The following is a 22,096-nucleotide window of genomic DNA, read 5'->3' on the forward strand; positions in this document are numbered from 1 at the left end:
TAAATGCTCGTAGCATTCGGAATAAGGTTGACAAGCTCATGGCACTATTAGAGATCGGTTGGTATGACATTCTGGGCATCACTGAGGCGTAGCCGAAAGAAGGCCATAGTTGGGAGCTTAATATCAAAGGATATGCTTTGTATCAAAAGGACAGGCAGGAAGCCATAGGCGACGGGGTGGCTCTTTTGGTAAGAGATGGAATTACATCTTTGGAAAGAGGTGACGCAGGATCAGAGAATGTTGAATCTTTGTGGGTGGAGTTAAGAAACTGCAAAGGTAAAAAAACCATTATGGGAATCATATGTAGGCCTCCAAATAGTAGTCAAGATAAGGAGTTGAGGCTGCAAAGGGAGCTGGAAAAGGCGTGTAATAAGGGTAATGTCACAATTGTAATGGGGGCTTCAATATACAAGGGGATTGGGAAAATCAGATTGGTGTCAGATTGCAAGAGGAAATTGTTGAATGCCTATGAGATAGCATTTTAAAGCAGCTTGTGCTTGAGCCTACTTGGGAAAAGGCTATCTTACATTGAGTGTTGTGTAATAACCCAGATCTTATTAAGGAGCTTAACATAAAGGAACCCCTAGGAAGATGTGATCATAGTATGATTGAATTCATTCTGCAATTTGAGAGGGAGAAGCATAACTCATATGTATTGGTGTCAAAATGGAATAAAGGGAATTACAGAGGCACGAGAGAGGAGCTTGCTCATGTGGGAATGGAGGAGGTTACTGGCGGGGATAACAGCAGAGCAGAGATGGCTACAGTTTCTGAGAATAGTTCACAGGCGCAGGATAGGTATGTCCCACAGAGGAAGAAGTTCTCAAATGGCAGGAGTACCCAACCATGGCTGACAAGGGAAGTTGAGAACTGCATAAAAACCAAGAAAAGAGCATATAAGGTTACAAAAATGAGTGGAAAGTTGGCTGACCTTGAAGCTTTTAAAATCCAACCAAAGGCAACTAAAAAAGTTATAAGAAGAGAAAAGATGAAATATGAGGGCAAATTAGCCAATAATATAAAGCAGGATACCAAGTTTTTTTCAGTTATATAAAAAGTAAAAGGGAGGTGAGAGTTGATATTGTACCACTAGAAAATGATGCTGGTGAGGTAGTAATGGGGACAAAAAAAGATGAAGTTAATAGGTACTTTGCATCAGTCTTCTCTGTGGAAGACACTAGCAGTGTGCCAGATATCTGTGAGTGTCAGGCAGCTGGAGTGAGTGCCATTGCTATTACAAAGGAAAAAGTGCTAGACAAACTCAAAGTTCTTAAGGTCGATAACTCACTTGGACCAGATGCACTATATCCCAGAGTCCTGAAAGAAGTAGCTGAAGAGATAATGGATGCATTGGTCATGATCTTTCAAGAATCACTTGATTCTGGCATGGTCCCAGAGGTCTGGAAGATTGCAAATGTCACTCCACTCTTTAAAAAGGGAGGAAGGCAAAAGAAAGGAAATTATAGGCCAGGTTAGCCTAACCTCAGTGATTGGGAAAGTGTGGAGTCTCCTATGAGGTTTTGAGGTACTTTGAAACTAATAAAGTAAGTCAAAGACAGCATGGCTTTTATAGAGGGAAGTCCTGCCTGACAAATCTGTCAGAGTTCTTCGGGGAAGTAACATGAAAGGTGGACAAAGGAGAGGCAGTGGATGTCATTTATTTGGATTTTCAGAAGGCATTTGATAAGGTGCCACACATGAGGCTGCTTAACAAGATAAAATCTTGTGAAGTTACAGGAAAGATACTGGCATGGAAAGAGGAATGGCTAGCAAGCAGGAGACAGCGAGTGGGAATAATAGATGCCTTTTCTGGTTGGCTGCCAGTGACCAGTGGCGTTTCTCAGGGGTCAGTATTGCGACTGCTACTTCTCACATTGTCAATGATTTGGATAATGGAATTGATGGCTTTGTGGCAAAGTTTGTGGATGATACGAAAATAAGTGGAAGAGTAGGTAATGCTGAGGAAGCAATGTGATTGCAGCAGGACGTAGACAAATTGGAAGATTGGGCAAAAAAGTGGCAGATGGAATACAGTGTTGGGAAATATATGATAATGCATTTTTGTAAAAGGAACAATAGTGCGGACTATTATCTAAATGGGGAGAAGGTTCAAACATCAGAGGTGCAGAAGGACTTAGGAGTCCTTGTACAAGGCTCCCAGTAGGTTAATTCACTGGTTGAGTGTGTGGTAAAGAAGGCAAATGCAATGTTGGCATTTATTTCGAGGGGAATAGACTGTAAAAGCAAGGAAATAATGCTGAAGCTTTATAAGACAGTAGTCAGGCCACATTTAGAGTATTGCCAACAGTTTTGGGCCCCATAATCTTAGAAAGGATGTGTTGTCACTGGAGTTTCATGAGGATGAAATGGGCTGAAATGGTTGCCGCAAGTGGACACAGGTTTAAGGTGCTGGGTAGTAGGTGCAGGGGAGATGTCAGGGGTAAGGTTTTTACTCAGAGAGTGGTAAGTGCGTGGAATGGGCTGCCGGCAATGGTGGTGGAGGTGGATACGAAAGGGTCTTTTAAGAGGTTTTAAGATAGGTACATGGAGTTTAGTAAAATAGAGGGCTATAGGTAAGCCTAGTAATTTCTAAGGTGGGGACATGTTTGGCACAACTTTGTGGGCCAAAGGGCTGTATAGTGCTATAGGTTTTCTATGTTTCTATGATTTCAGGAATAAAGGGGTTAACGTATGGGGTACATCTGGCAACTTTGGGCCTGCGCTCATTGGAATTTCGAAGAATGCAGGGGTATCTCATGGAAATCTACCAAATGTTGAAAGAATTTGGTAGGGTGGATGTGGAAAAGATGTTTCCTGTGGGGTGAGTATCCAGAACTAGAGGGCACAGCCTCAAAATTGAGGGGCATCCTTTTAGAACAGAGATAAGGAATTTTTTTAGCCAAGGTTTAGTGAATCTGTGGAATGCTCTGCCACAGACTGCGGTGGAGGCCAAGTTTGTGGTTATATTTAAGGCGGAAGTTGATTGTTTCCTTATCAGCGAGGCATCAAAGGATATGGCGAGAAGTCAGGTGTATGGGGTTGAGTGGGATCCAAGATCAGCCCTGATTGAATGGTCAATGGGCTGAATGGCCTAATTCTACTCCTATGTCTTATGGTCTTGTGGACTACACCCCAGGATTCTGAAAGAATTAACTGAAGAGATTGTGGAGGCATTAGTAATGATCTTTCAAGAATCACTGGATTTTGGAATGGTTCCAAGGGCTGGAAACTTGCAAATGTCAATCCAATCCTCAAGAAGGGAGAGAGGCAGAAGAAAGGAAATTATAGCCCAGTTAGCCTGACTTCAGTGGTTTGTAAGATGTTGGATTACAAAGGATTAGATTTCAGGGTACTTGGAATCACATGATAAAACAGGCTAAAGTCAGCATGGTTTCCTTAATGGGAAATCTGGCATGACAAATCTGTTGAGATTCGTCGAAGAAATTGGCCTTTATAAATCAAAGTATTGAATATAAGAGTTGGAATGTTATGGTGAGGTTGTATAAGGCATTGGTGAGGCCGAATTTGGAGCATTGTGGGCAGTTTTGGTCACCAAGTTATAGGAAGGATATTAATAAGGTTGAAAGAGAAGGTTTACAAGGGTGTTGCTGGGACTTGAGAAACTGAGTTACAGAGAAAGGTTGAATAGGTTAGGACTTTATTCCCTGGAGCATAGAAGAATGAGGGGAGATTTGATAGAGGTTTATAAAATTATGATGGGTATAGATAGAGTGAATGCAAGCAGGCTTTTTCCACTGAGGCTAGGGGAGAAAAAAACCAGAGGACATGGGTTAAGGGTGAAACGAGAAAAGTTTAAAGGGAACACTGGGGGGTGCTTCTTCACACAGAGAGTGGTGGGAGTGTGGAATGAGCTGCCAGATGTAGTGGTAAATGCAGGCTCACTTTTAACATTTAAGAAAAACTTGGACAAGTATATGGATGAGAGGGGTATGGAGGGACATGGGCTAGGTGCAGGTCAGTGGGACTAGACAGAAAAATGATTCGGCACAGCCAAGAAGGGCCAAAAGGCCTGTTTATGTGCTGTAATGTTCTATGGTTCTAAATAACAGGCAGGATAAACGACCTTAGTCAATTGATGTTTACTTTGATTTTCAGAAGGCATTTGACAAGGTGCCATACATAAGACTGCTTAACACGATAAGATAGAGCATGGATAGAAGATTGGCTGACTGGCTGGAAGCAAAGAATGGGAATAAAAGGGACCATTTCTGTTTGGCTGCTGGTGACAAGTGGTGTTCCGCTGGGGGCGGTGTTGGGACAGATTCTTTTTACATTATTGTCAATGATTTGAATGACAGAATTGATGGCATTCTGGTCAAGTTTGCAGACAATATAAAGGTAAGTAGAGGGGCAGGTAGTTTTGAGGAAGCAGGGAATCTGCAGATGGACAGACAGATAAGGAGAATAGACAAAGAGGCAAATTGTGTCGGGAAGTATATAGTCATATTCTTTGGCAGAATGAATAAAGGCATAGACTGTTTTGTAGATGGGGGAAAATACAAAAATCAGAAGTGCAGAGGGACTTGCAAGGCCTCGTGCAGGATTTGCTAAAGGTTAACTTGCAGGTTGGGTCTGTGGTGAGTAAGACAAATGCAGTGTTAGCATTCATTTCAAGAAGACTAGAATGTAAAAGCAAGGATGTAATGTTGAGGCTTTTTAATGGATTGGTGAGGCCACAGTTGGAGTCTTGTGAGCAGTTTTGGGCCCCTTATCTAAGAAGTGATGTGCTGGCATTCAGTAGGGTTCAGAGGAAATTCATGAGAATGATTCCAGGAATGAAAGTGTTAACATAAGAGGAGCGTTTGCTCGCTCTGGGCCTGTACCTACTGGACTTTAGAAGAATGAGAGGGGATCTGTTAAAGCCTTTGATATAGTGAATGTTGTGAGGATGTTTCCTATAGTGTGGGACTCTAGGACCAGAGATCACAGCTTCATAATTGAGGAATATCCATTTAGTACAGAAATGAAGAAATATTTATTTAGCTAGAGGGTGGTGAATTTGTGGTTTTCTTTGCTGAGGTGACTGTGCAGACCAGGTCACTGGGTATAGTTAAGGTGGAGTTTGATAAGTTCTTGATTAATCTGGGCATTAAAGGTTACAAGGAGAAGACAAGATAAGGGGTTGAGAGGGACAATAAATCAGTTATGATGGAATAGTGGTGCAGACTTGATGGGCCAAATGGCCTATTTGTGCTCCTATGTTTTAAGGTGTGTACAAGCCCTTCAACCCAACCAGTGCCCAGCCAGCAGTTCCCAATTTCCTGTGTTTGGCCCAGATCTCTTTTAGTTCCACACCTCTATGTATATCTAGTTAGGCTCAGGCCAAAAATCAAATGGGTTCAAATTCAAAAACTTAAGAAAATGACATAAAATATTTATGTACCTGTGGTGCTGGTACATGCTTGTCATTGCACCTGTGCATCCATGTACTTGTTCATGTGATATTAAAATTTATTTTTGACTTTTCATGGGCACGCATACCCAGGGTATAAATTCTGTGAATATTAGCTTTTGCAGAGGTCACAGTATATTGCAAACATGACAAGGATAAATTACATCAACTTAAACTTAACATAAAATGCACAGAGAATAAAGAAAAATAAAGAGAATGATGTTAGTGCAGAAGGAGGGAACTAATTCAAGGTTTTTCGAGTAGGTTCAAGAACCTATTGGCAGTGTGAAGAAGTTATTGTTGAACTTTGAGGTGAGGGTTTTCAGGCCTCTGCACCTTCTGCTTGATCGCAGCAAGAGAAGAGGGCAGGACCCAGATTGTGAGGCTCTTAATGATGGACATCACTTCCTGAGGCATCATCCAGGAGACTAGGGGGTTTCACGGGCTGTTCTGCAGGTTGGAACATTTCAGGACTCTGGGTACTTGGTATAAATTATAATAATTAGTTAATTGTGTTTTGTGCAGAAGCAGTTGTGGAGCCCATTGAGGAAGTGTCGAATCCTTCTACTTACAAGAACACTCAGCACCACGATTATACCCCACTGACCTTTATAGACCTGGAAATGGAGATGGCGAAGTACAGGCTACCTCAGCCCTCCTCAGGAAGGTTGAGTCCTCTCCAGTGACTCGGCAAACTTACTACAGGCAGCAAGAATCAGCGGTATGAGCTAAGCTAAATAAAGCTGTTCATTTCACCAATCTGTGTTCTAACTCCTTGTAACAGAAGTATTTTATAATTCCATCTCTGGTCTGTCCTGATTCAGCTCAGGATATTTGTATGTGTATTTGCAAACAAAGGGAGGCACACACACATCTTAAACGACAGGAAATCGTGTTAATTGGTTATATAAAATAATCAATACAGAAATGAAAACAAATGGTTTATGAAGCAGTGGTACAGAGACAAACTTATACGCTGACTTATTATCAGCTAAATGAACTCATCTACAGAATGCCATAAAACTTTTCTGGTTTAAGATAGCAATGTTACAGCTCACTGGTAATTTGAAAGCAAAGGAATTCAAGTAAAACCATTATTAACAACACCTTTTTGAAGTAAATGATAGTAAACCATCAGCACAAGCAGCGAAGAAGCAAAGTGAGGCCAAAGCAAATATGCAGGATGTGCCCTACTGGTGCGCTGCAAAATCAGTGCACCTGGAGTTAGAGTCATGTTGGTTGGAGTGAACGATTTGGAGGGGAGAAGGAGGAACAGAGGAGTTTTGATGCCCAACCAACTTACCCGGGTACGAGGATGGATTGCTCTAAATGCTGAGCAGAATTAGAGAGGCTGAGAACAGATTCTTAGCAGCAAAATCCAGGTCCAATGGTGGTGTGTTCAAGGCCTGGATCCTATCCGCCTTGGACAATCTAAAGGCCGGCTCATACAGACTGGAAGGGCAGGGTGTCAAGAATTGGATGAGGTTCGATCGCACATTACAGGCACTTTGGTCCACAAACATCGTGCCGACCATGTAACACTCTCTAGAACCATAGAACATTACAGCACAGTTAAGGCCCGTTAGCCCTCCATGTTGTGCTGACCCATATAATCCTTAAAAAAAAAGTACTAACCCCACATTACCCCATAACCCTCCATTTTTCTTTCATCCATGTGCCTGTCCAAGAGGCTCTTAAATACCCCTGTTTTAGCCTCCGACACCATCCTTGGCAAGTCATTCCAGGCACTCACAACCCTCTGTGTAAAATACCCCTGATGTCTCCCCTAAACTTCCCTCCCTTAATTTTGTACATATGCTCTCTGGTGTTTGCTGTTGGTGCCCTGGGAAACAGGTACTGACTATCCACCCTATCTATGCTTCTCATAATCTTGTAGATCTCTATCTAAAGTCCCCTCTCATTCTTCTATGCTCCAAAGAGAAAAGTCCCAGCTCTGCTAACCTTGCTTCATATGACTTGTTCTCCAAACCTGGCAACATCCTGGTAAATCTTCTCTGCACCCTCTCCATAGCTTCCACATCCTTCCTATAATGAGGTGACCAGAATTGAACACAATACTCTTAAGTGCGGTCTCACCAGAGATTTGTAGAGTTGCAACATGACCTCTCTACTCTTGAACTCAATCCCCCTGTTAATGAAGCCTAGCATCCCATAGGCCTTCTTAACTACCCTATCAACCCGACCTTGAGGGATGTATGGATTTGAACCCCAAGGTCCCTTTGTTCATCCACACTTAAGTAACTGACCATTAATCCTGTACTCAGTCTTCTGGTTTGTCCTTCCAAAATGCATCACCTCACACTTACCCAGATTGAATTCCATCTCCCATTTTTCTGCCCAACTCTGCAGCCTGTCTATATCCTCTTGTAACCTTCGACAACCTGCAGCTCCATCCACAACTCCTCCAATCTTCATGTCATCTGCAAACTTACTCACCCATCCTTCCACCTCTACATCCAGGTCATTTATAAAAATCACAAATAGCAGGGGTCCCAGCACAGATCCCTGCGGCACTCCACTAGTCACCGACCTCCAGGCAGAATACTTTCCTTCCACAACTACCCTCTGCTTTCTTCCTTTAAGCCAATTTTTTATTCAAACAGCCAAGGTTTCACTTAACCCATGCCTCATGAGACTCTCGTGAGGGACCTGGTCACGCTTGCTTAAGTCCATGTAGACCACATCCACTGCCCAACCCTCATCAATTTCTTTATTACCTCTTCAAAAAACTCAATCAGGCTCGTGAAGCCATGTTGACTATCCATGAGTAGACTGTACCTCTCCAAATGCTCGTAGATCCTATCCTTAAGAGTCCTTTCCAGTAGTTTGCAGACCACCAACATAAGACTCACTGGTCTATAGTTCCCAGGTTTCTCCCTATTACCTTTTTTAAACAAGGGAACTACATTTGCCATTCTCCAGTCCTCCGGCACTTACCCTGCAGCCAAAGAGGATTCAAAGATCATGGCTAATGCTCCTGCGATCTCTTCTGTCAATTCCCACAACAATCTGGGGTGTATCATATCCGGCCCTGGGGATTTATCAATCTTAATGTTTTTAAGATCCAGCACTTCTTCTTCCTTAATCTCCACATTGTCCCGCACACAGGCCTGCTCAACTTCAACCTCATCCTGATCAAGATCCTTTTCACTTGTGAATACTGAATCAAAATATTCATTTAGGACCTCCCCAACCTCCTCCGCCTCCAGGCACATGTTGCCCTCTTTATCCTTTAGCGGTCCCACCTTCGCTCTCGTCATCCTCCTATTCTTCATATATGCATAGAACGCCTTGGGGGTTCTCCTTAATCCTACATGCCAAGGCCTTTTCATGCCCCCTTCGAACTCTCCTACGTTCTTTCTTTAGCTCCTTCCTGGCTACCCTATATTTCTCATAAGCCCCTCCTACTTCCTGCTTCTTATATCTAACATATGCTTCCTTTTTCCTCTTGATGAGTTGCCTCACATGTTTCGTCAGCCACGGCTCCCTTTTCCTACCATTTTTCCTTGCCTTAGTGGGACAAACCTATCCTGAACCCAGCTCAAGTGGTCCCTAAACTTCTCCCACATTACTTCTGTGCTTTCCCCTTTGAACATCTCTTGCTAGTTCCTGCCTCATCCCTTCAAAGTTAGCCCTTTCCCAGTTAATCACTTTACCGTTTCGTCTGATTTTATCCCTTTCCATAGCTATGCTGAAGCTAAGCTTTCCATAGCTATGTTGTGGTCACTCTCACCAAAATGCTCCCCCACCAAGAGATCTGTCACCTGACTAGGTTCATCACCCAGAACTAGATCCGGTATAGCCTCTCCTTTCATCGGCCAGTCCACATACTGTGTCAGGAGTCCTTCTTGAACACACCTGACAAATTCAGCCCCATCTATCCCCCTTGCACTCAGGCGGTGTCAGTCAATATGAGGGAAGTTGAAGTCACCCATAACTACTACCCTGTATTTCCTGCACCATTCTAAAATCTGCCTGCTTATCTGCTCCTCGGTGTCCCGAGGGCTATTTGAGGGCCTATAGACTACTCCCAGCACAGTGATTGATCCCTTCCTATTTCTGACTTCCACCCAGACGGACTCCGTGGACACACCTTCTGCAGCATCCTCGCTTTCTATAGCCATGATACTATCCCTGACCAGCAACGCCACTTCCCCGCCCCCCCCCCCCCCTTTCTACCTCCCATCCTATTCCTTTTAAAACACATGAACCCCGGGACCTGCATCATCCAATCCTGCTGGGCTATGTTCACGATCTTCTGCAGCTTCTTCGGGTCTTGGACAGGACAACTTCCATACCAGGTCGTGATGCACCCTAGAAAAATGCTTTCTACAGTGCACCTATAAAAATTAGTGAGGGTTTTAGGGGACAGGCCAAGTTTCTTCAGCTTTCTCAGGAAGTAAGGGTGCTGGTGGGTCTTCTTGGCAGTGGACTCTGCTTGGTTAGACCAAGTCAGGTCATTTGTGATATTCACCCCGAGGAACTTAAAGCTTTTGACCTGTCCCACCTGCGCACCACTGATGTAGATGGGGTTGTGCGGTCCACTACTCCTTCTGAAGTCAACAGCCAATTCCTTCGTCTTGCTGACATTGAGGGATAGGTTATTGTCTTCGCACCATGCCACCAGGTTCTTAATTTCCTCTCTGTACTCAGACTCATCATTACCCAAGATACGGCCTACAATTGTGGTGTCATCAGCAAACTTATATATTGAACTTATATATCTTGGACATGATCAGAAACATCCCAGACCATGGCACCTGGGAGGCAAACTACCATCTGAGTTTCTTTCCTGCGTCCACAGAATCACCTGTCTGAACCCCTGACTATAGAGTCTCCTATCACTACTGCCTTCTGCTTCCTTTCCCTACCCTTCTGAGCCACAGGGCCAGACTCTGTGCCAGAGGCACAGCCACTGTCAATTCCCCCAGGTATGCTGTCCCCCCCCCAACAGTACTCAAACAGGAGTACTTATTGTCAAGGGGTACAGTCACAGGGGTACTCTCTAGTACCTGACTCTTCCACTTCCCTCTCCTGACTGTGACCCATTTCTCTGTCCTCTGTGGCCCCGGAGTGACCACCTGTCTGTAACTCCTCTCCATCACCTCCTCACTCTCCCTAACCAGACGAAGGCCATCGAGCTGCATCTCCATTTCACTAACACAGTCCCTTAGGAGTTGCATCTCTATGCAGCAGCTGCAGATGTGGCTGTCTGGGATGCCGGGAGACTCCAGGATCTCCCACATCTGATGCAGACCACAGAAAACTGGCCTCACACGGATACTACCTCCTTTTGCAATCAACAACTGCCTCACCTCGTCCCATTACCATCAAACCCCGTGGAGCCAAAGCCCTTTCACTCTGCTGCCGGCTCCCAACACTGCCCGCTGGATATGGCTACCTTCGTTTTAAACTGTTCGCGCTCAACTAGCTGACGTCACGCGCCTACGCAGTCTGACCTCTCTCTTTCCCCGAGAACTCAAAATGTCTTCCGGCTGGAAATCCTTAGGTGGTCTCCCGCTGCCTTGTTCCGAATCTTGTTCTCTGTAATTACAAGGACGCTGGGTACACTTGATCCCCACCCACTCATCTGTGGGAATCATATGGTTTTACTTGAGCCCAGTGTTTCCCCTGTCTGCCTTGCAGAGTCTGCGCACAGACACAAGTGTCACTTAATAAAAATACTGTGTATGGTCCTATCCATCTGGCCTCACTATGACTTTGTCACTTGGCTGTGGGAGGAATATGTCCTTTCCCTCCAGTTGTCTCTGATCAGCAATATGCTGCTGTCATTCAACACTAAGTTGGTTACAAATGTCTTTCACACACTGTGTCATTCAATCCCGTTAAGCCCCAGGCTCACCACAGCCTGTAACTACCCCATAAGGGAGTCACATTACTCACCCCATCAATGATTCGTAGGGGCTGAGACCCAGTGCGTGGTTTGGGGTTGCTTGTAATCTCATCAGGATTCCTAGTAATACATCAACCCATGTCTTTCCCATCTCAACTCTAGCTTTGGCTAAGGTGTTCCTGATTGTTTGGTTCATTCTTTATACCATTCCTGAACTTTAAGGGTGGTAGAGTACGTGGTACCATTGTTGAATCCCCGACAGTCGGCACATTTCCTTCATCACTTTCCCTGTGAAATGTGCCCCCTGCTCTGAGTCCATCTGAACTGGGGTTCCCTACCTAGCAAAGATTTCCTGAGCTAGAATTTTTGCAGCAGTGCCAGCGGTGCATTCTCTTGTTGGGAAAGCATCTACCCACCTGGTGAAGTGATCCATAACTACTTGACAGTAGTAGGGCCTCATGAAGTCCATCTGGATGTTTTCCCAGGGTCCCCTTGGCTGTGCTTTATGCCCGTATCGAGGTTATGCTGGGCACAAAAGATAAAACGGCAGCAAAAGTTCTCAATATCCCCACCCATCCCTGGCCACCACCAGTCCTGCTGAAGGGTCATGATCATGTGCTGCCTTCTTTGCTGCATCACCTCATGATATAACTTAAGCAATGCTCTTGGTGCCACCATGACTGCTTCCTCCCCGTGTGTCCAGCTCCCATCTGGCTCCTGTCTTGCTCTCTATTTCTCTTTATCTTCTGTTTCCTCCGTATAATTTACTAAATCAGAGTTGTTTCTTCTTGCACATTTGCAACTTCAGTTGCCTCTTGTTCCTCTGCTGCCTTTGCACTGATGTCTGCCCACTTGTTCCTTTCTGTTCCTTACTCCCCCATTTCTGGCGAGCTTTTACTGTAATTACAGTTGTATTAAGTGCCCACACTGAATACCTGCCCTTGTGGAAGGTAGAAATCTCGCCATGCCCATGCCATCAGATAATCAGGCACCACCCCAAGGGCATACACTCTACCCTCGTATTATGCGGGGGATACATTCCTCGCAGTCGATGCATAATGTGTGAAATCGCATAATGTGAATAATTATTTAAATGGAGAAAATAGGGATGCGTTCCAGAGGGCTTCCTAAATATGTTTTATCTGTAATTTATTCACATTTTCATACCAATACGACACAAAAGCAGTACCACAAGGCACATTCGTATTATATTTAATCAATTTAAAGTAATATTCAATGTAATAAATCATAGAAAGTTAACATACTAGGGTGTACAGTACTCACCAACAGTGGCTGGTGTGTTCGCTCCAGGAGATGAGTGGTTGTTGTGGTGTTGGTTAGCTTTACATGGATAAAGTGCATGGATGATTGTGGTCGTCAGAATCATATCACAGCAAGGGGTGAAGGAAGACTGCCAGAACTCTTAGAACTGCCGGCACCGGTTTGAAGAAAGTGATGAGGGTTGTTTGCTTGGCAGCATTTTGTTTTTCAGCATAAATTTGCTTATAAGGAAGGAGGGTTGACGGCAGAGAACGACTGAAATGCTGACTCCATTCTAAACTTGGGTCCATGTCCATCGCCATTTGTGCCACGTGTTCCAACTTCCACCATTCCCTCACTGTTGGTAATCTCCTGGGATTTTCAAAATCATCTGTTGCTTGCAGCATCTGAGAGATAGTTCGCCGTAAAAATAAAAGCCTTGAATGTGGATCACACCTTGGTCGAGTGGTTGAATCAGCGATGTTCCTTAAGCACTCTGGGATGCAGACCATCTGACCCTGGGGATTTATCTGCCTTTAATCCCTTCAATTTACCTAACACCACTTCCCTACTAACATATATTTCCCTCAGTTCCTCCATCTCACTAGACCCTCGGTCCCCTACTATTTCTGGAAGATTATTTATGTCCTCCTTAGTGAAGACAGAATCAAAGTAGTTATTCAATTATACGTACACAACACTGGAGGAACTCAGCAGGTCAGGCAGCATCTGTGAGAAAAGAGTAGCCAACGTTTCGGGCCGAGACCCTTCATCAGGAATGCGGGGGAAGAGAGGGCTGAAGCCCAGTAATAGAGATGGGGAGGGGGAAGGGCTAGAGGCACCAGGTGGAGAACCAATCAGAGGAAGGATAAAGGGGAGGAGGGGATAAGCATGCAAGAACTGTAGAGGTAAAGGAGCAGAAAGTTGAAGGGGGAGAGAGGCAGAGAGGGAGCTAGGATAGGGGAAGGGGGAGGGGGAGGGAATTACCGGAAATTGGAGAATTCAATGTTCATACCACCTGGCTGGAGGCTATCCAGACGGTAGATGAGGTGTTGCTCCTCCAACCTATGTCCATACATGGCCTCCTCTACTGCCATGATGAGGCCAAACTCAGGTTGGAGGAGCAACACCTCATCTACCATCTGGGTAGCCTCCTGCCTGGTGGTATGAACATTGAATTCTCCAATTTCCGGTAATTCCCTCCTGATGCACCATCAATAACTCACTCTGAGACGTAAAGGTGAGATATCGGCTTTTATTGACTGGAAGAAGGAACAAGCAGTGAGTGACCACCATACTACATCCTGGAGACTGAGAGGCCGGGCTCAGGCCTTGATTGCCTTTATACAGGGGTCTGTGGGAGGAGCCACAGGAGCAGTCAGCAGGGGCGTGTCCAGACAGGTATATGTAGTTCACCACACCTCCCCCTCCCTCTTCCCCTATCCCAGGTCCCTCTCTGCCTCTCTCCCCCTTCAACTTTCTGCTCCTTTACCTCTACAGTTCTTTCATGCTTATCCCCTCCCCCCCCTTTATCCTTCCTCTGATTGGTTCTCCACCTGGCACCTCTAGCCCTTCCCCCTCCCCTATCTCTATTACTGGGCTTCGGCCCTCTCTTCCCCCCCATTCCTGATTAAGGGTATCGGCCTGAAACATTGGCTACTCTTTTCTCACGGATGCTGCCTGACCTGCTGAATTCTTCCAGCATCATGTACGTATTCTTTGATCCACAGCATCTGCTGTTGTATTTTTGTGTAGTTATTCAATTGGTCTGCCTTGTCCTTATTCCTCATGATCAATACACCTGTTTCTAACTGTAAGGGACCTACATTTGTTTTAACCAATCTTTTTCTTTTCACATATCTTGGTGAAAAGGTCCTGCTTTTCAACTTCCTTCCTAACTCCCTGTTGTCTTCTTTCAGGCCCTCTTCCTTTTTTCTACCAATGTCATTGGTACCAATATGTACCACGACCTCTGGCTGTTCTCCCTCCCACCGCAGGATATCTTGGACGCAATCAGAAACATCATGGACTCTGGCACCTGGGAGACAAACTACCATCCGAGTTTCTTTCCTGTGTCCACAGAATCGCCTGTCTGACCCCCTGACTATAGAGTCCCCTATCACTACTGCCTTCCTCTTCCTTTCCCTACCCTCCTGAGCCACAGGGCCAGACTCTGTGCCAGAGGCACGGCCACAGTCACTTCCTCCGAACAGTACTCAAACAGGAGTAATTGTCAAGGGGTATAGCAACAGGGGTACTCTCTAGTACCTGACTCTTCCCCTTCCCTCTCCTGACTGTGACCCATTTCTCTGTCCCCGTGGCCCCTGAGTGACCACCTGTCTGTAACTCCTGTCTATCACCTCCTCACTCTCCCTGACCAGATGAAGGTCATCAAGCTGCATTTCCAGTTCCCTAACATGGTCCCTTAGGAGTTGCATCGCGATTGACTGGGTGCAGATGTGGCCGTCGGGGATGCCGGGAGAGGGCCGAAGCCCAGTAATAGAGATGGGGAGGGGGAAGGGCTAGAGGCACCAGGTGGAGAACCAATCAGAGGAAGGATAAAGGGGAGGAGGGGATAAGCATGAAAGTACTGTAGAGGTAAAGGAGTAGAAAGTTGAAGGGGGAGAGAGGCAGAGAGGGACCTAGGATAGGGGAAGGGGGAGGGGGAGGGAATTACCGGAAATTGGAGAACTCAGTGTTCATACCACCAGGCAGGAGGCTACCCAGGTGGTAGATGAAGTGTTGCTTCTCCAACCTATGTCCATACATGGCCTCCTCTACTGCCATGATGAGGCCAAACTCATGGCCACTGTTGCTTCCCCCAGGTAGGCCACCCCCCCCCCAACAGTACTCAAACAGGAATACTTATTGTCAAGGAGTACAACCACTGGGGTACACTCTAGTACCTGACTCTTCCCCTTCCCTCTCCTAACCGTGACCCACCTGTCTGCCTTCCGTGGCCCTGGTGTGATCACCTGCCTGTAACTCCTCTCTATCAACTTCTCTCTATCCCTGATCAGACGAAGGTCATCAAGCTGCAGCTCCAGTTCCCTAACACGGTCCCTTAGGAGCTGCAGCTCAGCGTACCTGGCGCAGATATGGACATCTGGGAGGCTAGGAGACTCCAGGACCTCCCACATCTGACACCGAGAACAACAAGTTGTCCTCACACTCATAATTCCCCCTTTCCTCAAATAACAGGAAAAATTGAAAACTAAACCTACCTTGCCTTGCCCGTTTCCATCTAAGCCCGTTGAGCCAAAACCCTTAAGCCTTCACTCTGCTCCCGGCTCGCTCCGCTGCCCACTGTATAAGGCTGTGTTCCTTTTAAATCTCCCGCGCTTCACTGCCCAACGTCACACGCCTGCGCAGTCCCGCCTCTCTTAAACCCGATGAGAAGAAAAAATCAAAATGGCTCCCGCAGCACTCCCATTCTGATTCTCAGACTTCCTTCTCCAAATTAGTTCATCTACTTTATTCTCTGTATTGCATGTATTCAAATATAGCACCTTCAATCCTGTATTCACTTTTTTTGATTTTTTCTTCCTTTTACATGCAACTCATCTTGTTGGCTGCAATTTTGCCCTATCAACATCCTGTCCTCTCTACACATTGATTCTGTTTGTAAACCAACTACCTCATCTTCAGCACTATCATCTGCTTTTTCTATGATACTTCTTGCATTGAAATATATGCAGCTCAGGACTCTAGATGCACCATGCTCAGCCTTTTGATTCCTAACTTTGTCTGAGTTCTTACCTACATCTTGTCCCGATCCTCTCCTCTAACTGTTCTGGCACTCTGGTTCACATCCCCCTGCAACTCAAGTTTAAACCCAACCATAAAGCATTAACTAATTTGCCCACTACAATATTAATCCCCCTCCAGTTCAAGAGCAAACAGTCTGTTCTGTACAGATCCCATCATCCGTGAAAGGGGGCTCAATGATCCAAAAATCTTCTGCCCTCCTTCCTACACCAACTCCTTAGCACATGTTAAACTGTTTAACCTTCCTAGTTCTGGCTTCACTAGCATGTGGCATGGGTAGCAATCTTGAGATCACAACCCTGGAGATCCTGCCATTTAACTTAGCACCTAACTCCCTGAATTCCCTATGCAAATCCTTGTCAATCATCCAAACCATGTCATTGGTACCTGCATGGACCACAATTTCTGGTTGTTCACCTTCCCACTTAAGAATGCTAAGGATTCAATCTAACATATCCCAGACTCTGGCACCCGGAGGCAACATAGAACATCGAACAGTACAGCACATTACAGGCCCTTCGGCCCACAATGTTTTGCCGATCTTCAAACCCTGCCTCCCATATAACCCCCCACCTGAAATTCCACCATATACCTGTCTAGTAGTCTCTTAAACTTCACTAGTGTATCTGCCCCCTCCACTGACTCAGGCAGTGCATTCCACGCACCAACCACTCTCTGAGTGAAAATCCTTCCTCTAATACTCCCCTTGAATTTACCTCCCATTACCTTAAAGCCATGTCCTCTTGTACTGAACAGTGGTGCCCTGAGGAAGAGGCACTGGCTGTCCACTCTGTCTATTCCTCTTAATATCTTGTACACCTCTATTATGTCTCCTCTCATCCTCCTTCTCTCCAAAGAGTAAAGCCCTAGCTCCCTTAATCTCTGATCATAATCCATACTCTCTAGACCAGGCAGCATCCTGGTAAATCTCCTCTGTACCCTTTCCAATGCTTCCACATCCTTCCTATAGTGAGGTGACCAGAACTGGACACAGTACTCCAAGTGTGGCCTAACTAGAGTTTTATACAGCTGCATCATTACATCGCGACTCTTAAACTCTATCCCTTGACTTATGAAAGCTAACACCCCGTAACATACCATCTGGAAATTTCGTTCCCGCCCACAGAATCTTTTGTCTGTTCCCCTACCCAATTAATCCCATCACCGAAGTGTGCATCTTCGTCCCCCCCATTCCCTTCTGAGTCACAAAGGCAGGCTAAGTGCCAGTGACCCAACCACCATGACTTTCCTCTATTATGTCATTCCCCTCCCCCATCAGAATCCAAAGGACTATACTGTACCTATTGTTGAGGGGGGTGGCCACAGGGGTACTCTGCACTGGCACCTTAACCCCTTTCCCCTTCCTGATTGTCACTCAGTATCCTGTGTCCTGCACCTTGTGTGTAATTACCTCTTTATATGTCCTATCTATCATGGGTGATCTGGAGTTCATCCAGTTCCACCTTCAACTCTTTAAAGCAGATTGTTAGAAGCTGCAGCTTCTCACAGTTGTAGTCATCAGGGACACTGGAGGTTCTCTGACCTTCCCAGATGGGTGACTGTCAGGAAGGGGAAAGGGGTTAAGGAGCCTTCACTTTGAATACTGTCTGAGGGAGGGGTGTAGGAGGGATGACCTTACAGAGGAAAGTCATAGTGATCAGGTCTCTGGCATTGAGTCTCCCTCTGTGACTCAGGAGGAAAGGGGGAAGAAGCATGCTGTGGTGATAGGGGATTCATTCGTTAGGGGAACCGACAGGAGGTTCTGTGGGTGAGAACAAGATTCCTGAATGGTATGTTACCTACCGGGTGCCAGGTTCCCGGATATCTCGGATTGAATCCTATTCTTAAATGGGAGGGTGAACAGTGAGAAATTGTGATCCATACAGGTACCAATGACATGGGTACTTCAACTACAACACAGAGTCTTGCCATCTTCAGAAGTTTTATGAAGACTCTGCCATAGTTGGATGCATCAGCAGGGGAGATGAGGCTGAGTACAGGGCTACGGTGAGAAACTTTGTCACATGGTGCAAGCAGAATCATTTGCAGCTTAATGTGAAAAAGACCAAGGAGCTGGTGGTGGACCTGAGGAGGGCTAAGGCACCAGTGACCCCTGTTTCCATCCAAGGGGTCAGTGTGGACATGGTGGAGGATTACAAATACCTGGGGATATGAATGGACAATAAACTGGATTGGTCAAAGAACACTGAGGCTGTCTACAAGAAGGATCAGAGCCGTCTCTATTTTCTGAGGAGGCTGAGGTCCTTTAACATCTGCCGGACGATGCTGAGGATGTTCTACGAGGCTGTGGTGGCCAGTGCTATCATGTTTGCTGTTGTGTGCCGGGGCAGCAGGCTGAGGGTAGCAGACACCAACAGAATCAACAAACTCATTCGTAAGCCCAGTGATGTTGTGGGGGTGGAACTGGACTCTCTGATAGTGGTGTCTGAGAAGAGGATGCTGTCCAAGTTGCATGCCATCTTGGACAATGTCTCCCATCCACTCCATAATGTACTGGTTAGGCACAGGAGTACATTCAACCAGAGACTCATTCCACCGAGATGCAACACTGAACGTCAAAGGAAGTCATTCCTGCCTGTAGCCATCAAACTTTACAACTCCTCCCTCGGAGTGTCAGACACCCTGAGCCAATAGGCTAGTTCTGGACTTATTTCCACTTGGCATAATTTACCTTTTGTTATTTAATTATTTATGGTTTTATACTGCTATATTTCTACACTGTAACGAAACCCAATTTCCCTCAGGATCAATAAAGTATGTCTGTCTGTCTGGTAGGATGAGTGACAAGGTTCTGCATAGGGAGTTCAGGATGTTAAGAACTCAGTTAAAGGGCAGAACCTTCTGTCCTTCTGCAAATTCCATCTACTATTTTTCAGCTCATTTTTCAAGCAAGTCCATATCCCACTGCAAACCATGATAGACTTACTCGCTGTCCACTACAGCCCATTCTTGATATTATCCGCAAATTTGCTGATCCACTTAACTACATTATCATTCAGACTATTGATGTAAGGTTCAATCAACAACAATGGACCCAGCACCAGTCCATGTGGTACTGAGTAAATACAGATGCAAAAATCTCACCGTCTCTTTTGGGGCCGCAAATGGATTACCATTCTGATCTTTTCCTTACTTTTTCTCATTTTCCTTCAGTTTTTTCTTTTATATGTTTGGGAGGGGAGGTCTATTGAACACTCCCAATAGAATGATTGCTCCTTCCTGTTTCTGACTCCCACCCACACATCCTCAGTATGTGATCCCTCCATGATGTCCTCCCTTTCTGCAGCTGTGATACTATTCCTGACTAGCAATGCTACTCCCTCCCCATCCATAAGACATCAGAGCAGACTTAGGCTATTTGGCTCATCGAGTCTGCTCCACCATTCCATCATGACTGATTTCAGTTCTGGTCCCCTTACTTGATGAAGGATTTACCGACTTTGGGGGTTCACCAGCTTGATTGCAAAGGGGTTAGACTATGAGGAGAGACTGAGTCACCTGGGACTGTACTCCCTGGAATTCAGAAGAATGAGAGGAAATCTTATAGAAAATTATGAAAGGGATAGATAAGAATGAGGTAGGAGAGTTATTTCCACTGGCAGGTGAGACTAGAACTAGGGGACATAGCCTCAAGATTCAGGGGAATAGATTTAGGACAAAGATTAGGAGGAACTGTTTCTCCCAGAGGGTGTGAATCTGTGGAATTCTTTGCCCAATGAAGCAGTGGAGGCTACCTCAGTAAATATATTTAAGACAAGGTTGGATAGATTTTTGTATAGTAGGGGAATTAAGGGTCATGGGGAAAAGGGAGGTATGTGGAAATAAGTCCATAGCCAGATCAGCAATGATCTTATTGAATAGCGGAGTCGGCTTGACGGGCCAGATGGCCAACTCTTGCTCCTATTTCTTATGTTCTTATTTATTATCTATTTATTATTTATTGTCTCTCTTAACCCCATTCTCCTGCCTTCTTTCCAAAGCTGACACTCTGACAAATCAAGAACCTATCATTCTCTGCTTTAAATATAAGACCAAGAGACATAGGAGCAGAATTAGCCCATCTGGCCCATTGCGTCTGCTGATCCATTTTTTCAATCTCCTCCTCAACCCCAGTTCCAGGCCTTCTCCCTGTAACCTATGATACCATGTCCAATCAAGAACCTATCAATCTCTACCTTAAATACACCCAATGACCTGGCCTCCACAGCTGCATATGGCAACAAATTCCACAAATTCACCACCCTTTGTCACAGTCCTGATCACTAATTTCCCATTTTCTCTTAACTTCCTTTGATTGTGCCATGGTTCCGACCATTAATTTCCCATTCGCTCCCAATTCTGTTTGAGGTTGGCACACCTGGTTTCCATCAAGACCTGCAGCATAAGAACTCTGGCATTACATCCACTAGTTGCCAGATCGTTGGGTTTTCCTGTGTGGAATTAACGTTTCCCGGCCGCTTAGCACTGTGTGTTCTAAGTCTTGCTCCAGTACCAAGCATTACCTGTGAAACTCAGTCTCTTCATGTCAAGATCAGTTTTCTATTTCTATTCCAGTTCTGAGGTTTACCTGTGAAACCTAACCTCTCCGCATCAAGATAGCTTGTTCCCAGTTAGTCTTTACAATGCCTGCTGAGACGGTGATGTGCCTCTCCTGTGAGATGTGGCAGTCTTGGGGGAACTCCCCTCTCCCGCACATTCACATCTGCCTGAAGTGCTTGCGGCTGGGTGATCTGGAAGACTGTGTGAGGAATCTGGAGCAGCAGCTGGATGACCTTTGACTCATAAGGGAGAATGAGGCAGTCATAGATGAGAGCTACAGGGAGGTAGTCACACCTAGGCTGCAGGAAGCAGGTCGTTGAGTGACAGTCTGACGGGGGAAAGCAAAGGAGAGTAGACAGGTAGTGCAGAGCACCCCTGTAGCCATTCCCCTGAATAATAAGTTTACCATCCCGGATGCTGTTGGTGAGGATGACCAATCAGGTGTGAGCCATGGTGGCAGTGCCTCTGGCACTGAGTCCGACCCTGTGGTGCAGAAAGATGTGACGGAGAAGAGGAGAGCTGTCGTCATTGGAGACTCTGTAGTCAGGGGAGCAGACAGGAGATTTTGTGGACGTGAGAAGGACACCCGCATGGTTTGTTGCCTCCCGGGTGCCAGGGTCCGGGATGTCTCTGACCGGGTGCATGACATCCTGGTACGAGAGGGAAAGCAACCAGAAGTCGTGATACATGTTGGGACCAACAACATAGGTAGGAAGAGGGATGAGATCCTGAAGTGTGAGTTTCGGGAACTAGGCAGAAGGCTGAAGAACAGGACCTCAAGGGTGGCGTTCTCAGGATTGCTGCCAGTACTACGTGATAGTGACGGTAAGAATTGGAGAAGATGGCAGTTGAATGTGTGGCTGAGGAGTTGTCCTCGTTGTCCACAGGAATGGTACCGGAGGATTGGAGGGAGGCGAATGTTGTCCCCTTGTTCAAAAAAGATAGTAGGGATAGTCCACGTAATTATAGACCAGTGAGCCTAATGTCTGTGGTGGGAAAGCTGGTAGAAAAGATTCTTAGAGATAGGATCTATGGGCATTTAGAGAATCATGGTCCTATCAGGGACAGTCAGCATGGCTTTGTGAAGGGCAGATCGTGCCTAACAAGCCTGATAGAGTTCTTTGAGGAGGTGACCAGGCATATAGATAAGGGTAGTGCAGTGGATGTGATCTACATGGATTTTAGTAAGGCATTTGACAAGGTTCCACATGGTAGGCTCA

At 45.7% G+C, this 22,096-nt stretch overlaps 1 protein-coding gene across 3 annotated transcripts in view; it reads left to right on the top strand.

Annotated features, from left to right (window-relative positions):
• The window catches only part of ndufv3 (NADH:ubiquinone oxidoreductase subunit V3), a 38,867-nt gene extending 32,695 nt beyond the window's left edge, over positions 1-6,172 (top strand). For 2 of the 3 annotated variants that reach the window (XM_059969032.1, XM_059969034.1), the window contains exons 4-5: positions 2,674-2,821; positions 5,939-6,172. In XM_059969032.1, coding sequence (XP_059825015.1) covers positions 2,674-2,821; positions 5,939-5,960 — 170 coding nt within the window. In that variant the 3' untranslated portion in view covers positions 5,961-6,172. The remainder of the gene's footprint in view (positions 1-2,673; positions 2,822-5,938) is intronic. The other variant, XM_059969033.1, reaches the window with a different exon arrangement.
• The last annotated feature ends 15,924 nt before the right edge of the window (positions 6,173-22,096 follow it).

The sequence above is a fragment of the Hypanus sabinus genome, chromosome 4 (genome assembly GCF_030144855.1).
Source record: "Hypanus sabinus isolate sHypSab1 chromosome 4, sHypSab1.hap1, whole genome shotgun sequence".
Classification (NCBI taxonomy): domain Eukaryota; kingdom Metazoa; phylum Chordata; class Chondrichthyes; order Myliobatiformes; family Dasyatidae; genus Hypanus; species Hypanus sabinus.